Source organism: Triticum dicoccoides, unplaced genomic scaffold, assembly GCF_002162155.2.
Source record: "Triticum dicoccoides isolate Atlit2015 ecotype Zavitan unplaced genomic scaffold, WEW_v2.0 scaffold169497, whole genome shotgun sequence".
Classification (NCBI taxonomy): domain Eukaryota; kingdom Viridiplantae; phylum Streptophyta; class Magnoliopsida; order Poales; family Poaceae; genus Triticum; species Triticum dicoccoides.
Window position 1 is genome coordinate 1 of NW_021220684.1, and position 6,016 is coordinate 6,016.

A 6,016-nucleotide genomic window follows, 5' to 3' on the forward strand; every position below is an offset into this window, starting at 1 on the left:
TTTTTTTTGTTTGAGAAAAGATAGAAGAGTCCAACAAGCAACAACTATAAGAAAACTCTTGCCTTTCGATAAATTAAAAAGAAAAATGGGACCAGTAATATAGGTATGATGTCGAGATTATTAAGGTTGTTAAACAGTGGCTGGGCGCCATCTAGACGGTCACCTACCGCCAGTCCAGCGCATCTCTAAACCTTAATCAACATCAATAATATCATTGTGAATTTCATATTACGACTGGAGAAAGAAAATCGGGTGGAAAATACGGAGGTCTATGAACCAAGAAGAGTTCAAGACAAACCCCTAATCCAATCTACCACATTGTTTGCTCACTGTTATAGCTTGCAGCACTACACAAACAACAGGGGCGCAAGAAACATTTGGCAAATTAGTCTATACTGTTAACTATAAATGTTCTGAACTTTCTTACGAACATTTACATTTTACTAGACTATACAAGCCACAAAATAAGTATCGAGCATGCAACTTTCTTCCAAATTTAGAAAATTCTGTTGTGTGATATTAATTTCAGTTTACCAAACAAACCTCAATTGCATGCACACAGAATAAGTATGCACACCTGAATTGCATGCAACTTTCTTCCAAATTTTGAAAATTCTGTTGTGTGATATTAATTTCAGTTTACCAAACAATCCTGAATTGTATGCATACTTGAGTGAATTCAAAACTGAAAAAAAGTATCACTCAAAAAGCTTCATAAGCAAAGTCAGATAAAACAACAACCGAACGGAGTCATCAACCGATAGCATTCAAATAAAACAGTAAGTAGCTATAATCTAGCTCGATATAGCCTTCATAAAGCAATAATCACCTGATCAGCTGACCTAGTGGGGGATACAGTTGTACCAGCAACCAAACCAGAACCTGAAAGGATATCTTTAAGTGTGCCGCTAATTCCATGGAGGAGGGGTGTTTTAGCTGCCAATGCAGACCCACTTGCACATATTGACAGAACACAAATTACTCCCTTCAAGGATATATGATCCAGAGTTAGCAAATATGCGTAAATAATACAGTAGCAACAAAAAGTGAAATGGAAGCATATTAAGCTTGCAGCTTGTGCAACCTATCCATATTGCACAATTGATCCAGTTTCTTCGGAGATGAAGCAAACGCTTCTGCTATACGAGTCAGGCAAATGGAAGCATGTTCTAGCACCTGAAATCGGTCGATGCAGAACATCAGCATCTAAGAATAGATGGTATCATGGCATAATCAGGGTATCCAAATACAAACAACAAGCATATACTTTTGCATCATGGTAGTTCAGAAGATTTGCATCATAATCAGGGTATCCAAATACAAACAACAAGCCTATGGAAGTACAACATGGATGATGTTGGCATGGTACGAATTACTGACCACACATAGTGTCGTGACTGAACATGAGGGTGCCTTGCAGGAGAAAGGATTTGAATTTGCCCTTGTATGCCCCATTCAACAAACGGTGCAGCCTCCTTGGTACTATATCCACTTGTCCATGTCACTGTGAGCTAGCATCAAGTCATTTAATATCAAATCAAGATCCTGAGAATATGGTACGGTATAATTCACAGAAACGCTAGGCACATATTTCTTCAAGAAATTTTGATGACAGAAAACAGTTCTGAACATAAAACCTGCAACTACTACCCTTAATGAGAACTATCTGAAAGACATTAAATTCATGTTTCCGTCGCTCTGAAATTCCAGCTCCTTTGTGTTGGCCAGCCAATAGCTTTTGTTATAGAAATGGCCAAAGGAATAAGCTAGATTTCTCATTTATTTGTATTTGTGTTTCTTTTCCTCCATAGGTGACAATTTACAGTGTTAAGTTTATACCCATTCATTAATGAAATATTTAAGTAAACGATACTTGCTTCATCCCAGGATTTTCCTTGTGCCGGGTGTGGATACGCAGGAGCCTTCGGGTTTGTGAAAGTTATGCTTATTTGAATGTGTGATAAACTTTGGTTGTTATATTGTATATAAAAGATGCAAATAGCCATGTTAGAGCACTGATAAAAGATGAGAAGGCTAAAATAAATATTACTCCCATACTCTCAGTTGAAACGGCATTAACTGTCATGGTGTCAGAAAAACAACATTGACTATCAATCTACCATGCACAAATTCAGAGTGATTAATGTTCAACTCTTTCCCCTAAAAAATATGAAAGCTGTTCAATTTCAACTTTCAACACCCTGTAGTTCAGTGTAGTGAGTTGATCTCTTATATGAATTAATAACGAGCATTTGTACATACATTTGAGAGGCCTCCAGAAAATAGTGCGAATGATATCCCTCGTCTGATTAATTATCTGAAGCCTCAAGGACCCTTTTCCGGTCTTTGCATAGTCAGCTGTCGTGTAGTTTGCATATTGGAACTGCCAAAAATGATACCTCATTATTCAGCATATGTTAAAATGTTCTGAGCTCATATGGAGGAAGGCTGGCGGAAAATAACACCGACCTTAATAGGAGTCGTGCATAAAAGAGGGGCCTCAACCCACTGGTTCTCTGATGGGCAAATGGAGTCACTGACAAATAAAAAAAAAAGTAAATCAGAATAAGCTTCTGAATCATCATCTTTCTCTTACCAAGAGAAATATTTAAGATGTGCATCTTTACTGAAATCAGCAGGGGATAAGACCCAAATATAGTCTATCCTTGGATGGCTTGGGGTTGTAAATCCAATGGTCACCCACTCTTGATCCTGCCCCTATAACAGATATGGCCTTTTACTGTGTCGAGGTGAAAATCGTGTTGTCCAAGGGAGAGAGAAACGGATGCCCACCCCAGCCACCATTCCACAACCCTATCTTGCCGATCCCTCTCCCTCTCCCTCGTCTTCCGCCGCCACCATTCAATGCCGGCCTCCCCCACAGCCGCCGCCGCCACCCACGTCCTCCCCCACAACTGGCGCACCCACCCCTTCTCTTCTCTCCTCACCTTCTCCCCACCACCGGCGACCTCCTCCCCTGTCCCTCGGGCATCCAACACGAACCTAGCATTACCCAGACAGGGGGATGGGGAATGGGGACGCACCTTGCCGATTTCCATGGCATCCCGAGAAGAAGTTTCTCCTCGAGCACCTCGCTCCGTCGTGAATCCGTGGAGAAGCGGGGATCCTCAATGAGCTCCTCTCCCGACGGCATGACGAGGATCTACGACGGCGTCCTGGTCAACGCCGTCACCTCGCCGCCAACTCGTGCATGTCGCGCCCGCCCAGACCGCGCACCACCGCGCACCGGTTCTCCAGATTGCGCCCGGTCGCCGCGCCGACTTGGCTCTGCTCTGCCCGTGACGGCTGTCGTGTCCGCTCTCGTGATGCGCCGATCTGGTCCGCTGCCATCGGCCACTGCAGCTCCTCCATTGCGGGTCGCTTCTACCACGAGCACGTAGGCTACCGCTGCTCCTCCGGCGCCCGCATCGAGTCGCTGCTGCTCTCCTCGAGGCTCGAGCGGTTGCCTGTGTGTGCCCGTGCAAGCGAGGGAGAGAGGGAGGAGATGTGAGTGGGGAGGAAAAGTCGTTTCGTGCGGGGTGGGCAGCTACGTCTCCCATCGTCCACCAATCAGCCATTCAGCCTGTCCCTGCGCTCGCTCTCCAATCAACGACCAAAGTAAAATCGACGTGGCTAGCGCGAGCGGACGCTGCTTTACCCAAAAAGAGTTTGCCCGCTTTGTATAAAAAAAACAACCAAGACATCCAATGATAGGGGTTGGGCGAAAGCAGCACAGTCACGTTCAAAAGAAAAGAAAGAGAAAATGCAAGAGAAACAAACGCCGACAACGGCGGATCGACAAAGAAACGAAGAAGCCTCGTGACCGCTGCACCCACCGAAGATCGCCCACCAAGCTCCGAGCCTCCGAAGCACCGATACCAATCAACACCTCCAAGAAGGGACGCGACGAAGACGATACTGCTGCCAAGGGTTTCCCCCGGTACACGGTGAGGAGAGAGGAAGGGTAGCCCCGACGCCCTCCAGGAAGGTCTGGCGGCACCCACAAGCGCCACCGCGTCGTTGTCGGCCAAGCCAACAGAGATTTCTCCCGATCCCCACCTCCAACTCAGGCAATCCAGAGCTCACCACCAAACAGACCCTCACCCTACGCTAACCCGGACACGATGCTTCCAACGCTGTCTCACCACGGCACCGTGAAGCATGGTCTGCACAATGAAGAAGAGGAGCCGGGACTAGGGCAGCAGGGCCCCACCTCCACCGCCGAAGACAGTAGCTAGCCGGACGCAATGGCAGGAACACACCAGGCACGTGGCCGCACAGGCCCGCCCGGGATCTCCGAGGCCCGTAAAGTTCCCGCCTTCGCGCTGCAGCCGGCACGTCGTCGGCTCCGCCGCCCCTGTCCAAGCCGCTCCCCTTCCTCCCTGCACAGAAAGCCGCCAAGTGGAGGCACCACCACCACGCGCACCGCCGGCCACCACCACCAAGTCGTCGGACCGCCACCGGCCGAGCCGCACCACCGTCGCACGCCCACGACGGAGAGGAACCACCGCAGCCGCCAGCGGCCCGAAGCCGGACCCCAGCCGCCGCCCGCGGCCCGCGCTGCCTGCCGGGCGGATCCGGCCGCCTCGGCGAGGCGTGCACCACCGCGCAGCCGGCCACACAGCACCACGCGCCGCCGGAGGGCCGCACGCCGCCACGCCGCAGTGCCCCGCACCGCCGGAGGGCCGCGCACCGCCACGCCGCAGTGCCCCGCGCCCGCACTCGATGGAGGAACCCGTGTCACCCCCATCGCGCGGAGGAGGAAGAGCAGGCCCCGCCGGCGCCGGCGCCGGTCGGGCTTAGCCCGGCCGCGCCCCCTGGCGGCGGCGAGGAAGGAGGAAGGAGGAGGGGAGACCGGCGGCAGAGGGATCTGGGCGCTCGCCCCGGCCGCCTCACGGGTGGCGGCGCGGGGGGAACGATGTGACAAGATTTGGATCGATCAGCGGACGCTCCTTTCCTGCATGTTAGGCCTTGTACAACGCAAGGTGCTTAGGGAGGTGCTTAGAGAAATAAACCGGGCTTTTTCTTAAGCACCGGTGCCTAGGTGTCTACCCTATAAAAATAGGCACTAGTGGTCAAGGAAAGCCCGGTTTATTTTTCTAAGCACCTCCCTAAGCATCTGCATTGTACAAGGTCTTAATGTGTTTGATTTTATTGTAGGTGCTCATGCAGCAAAGGGAGGAGATGCAGCCATGCTCAGGCGTTCAATTTCATAGGCCTGACTCAGGCAACTTTGCACAGGGAATAATCTTTAGGTTGAACTCTCAGGGCACCAACCAAACAAACCTCAGGCAGGTTACAGGCAAGGGCTATCGCCAGGCAATTGAGTTCAGGGTGGCAACCAAACAGCCTCTATAACTTCTTATACATAACATTTACAAAACGCGGGCACATGACTTACTATACAAGACTTACTATACAAATGTTAGAGTACAGTTTTTTGATCGATAGCCTGGGGTATGGCTAGATGGGTGACTCAATGGCCAATAGATGGGTCAGGCGTCCAGGCCTATGCACCATCGCTTCAGCCGGTGTCCACGTACAAATTTTACCGGTGTCCCACGTAATATATCAGCGATCACTTAAGGTAATCGGAGAACTTACCCGGTGTCCTGTGACATCAGGTGCGTCTAAGCGGGTTCACCCCTATGTCCTTCATAAGGCTAATAATTACGGCCACCGGTGTCACTCTATTTGTAAAGACACGTGTGTTCCTTTCTTTCCAAATCTCACATCCAACAAGTTGGATCAAAGATGAGAGAGTCTTTCTTTGATGTACAATGTTGATAATTCCTTGCCACCAAGCTTTAACCATGGGAAAGCTATGACAATTCGTCGTGTCTACTTGAAGATTCAACCATGAGAGCACCTCCTTCCAGACGGGAGTAGAAAACTGGCACTTTGAATAGGAGGTGGGTCGAAGATTCCTGCACTTGGCTACAACTAGGGCATTGATCGCAATTGGGTCATCCTCTACGCTGAAGTCTATCCGATATCCAAATCCTTTTTTGAGTAA

General features: G+C 49.4%; 1 protein-coding gene across 3 annotated transcripts; it reads right to left on the reverse strand.

Moving 5' to 3' along the window:
• Window positions 1-834: 834 nt before the first annotated feature.
• Window positions 835-3,476, reverse strand: LOC119344459 (probable inactive purple acid phosphatase 1). Of its 3 annotated transcripts, none has more exons than XR_005166689.1 (6): window positions 3,045-3,476; window positions 2,470-2,536; window positions 2,263-2,383; window positions 1,381-1,504; window positions 1,085-1,176; window positions 835-985 (listed from the first exon to the last, which is right to left on the reverse strand). XR_005166689.1 is itself a non-coding variant. In XM_037614881.1 (5 exons), the coding sequence occupies exons 1-5, from the start codon at window positions 3,152-3,154 to the stop codon at window positions 1,170-1,172; spliced, it is 429 nt and encodes a 142-aa protein (XP_037470778.1). In that variant the 5' UTR covers window positions 3,155-3,476; the 3' UTR covers window positions 835-1,169. The 3 variants fall into 3 exon arrangements, 1 of the variants encoding a protein (XP_037470778.1); XR_005166690.1 differs by having other exon boundaries at window positions 1,381-1,511; XM_037614881.1 differs by having other exon boundaries at window positions 835-1,176.
• Window positions 3,477-6,016: the final 2,540 nt, after the last annotated feature.

Excerpts from the sequence above, each read along its gene's own strand:
- LOC119344459 (XM_037614881.1), bottom strand. The coding sequence starts at position 3,154 with ATGCCGTCGGGAGAGGAGCTCATTGAGGATCCCCGCTTCTCCACGGAT. Across the intron at positions 2,537-3,044 it reads ATGCCATGGAAATCGGCAAG|TGACTCCATTTGCCCATCAG; the intron begins GTGCGTCCCCAT and ends TTTATTTGTCAG. Across the intron at positions 2,384-2,469 it reads TATGCACGACTCCTATTAAG|TTCCAATATGCAAACTACAC; the intron begins GTCGGTGTTATT and ends CATTTTTGGCAG.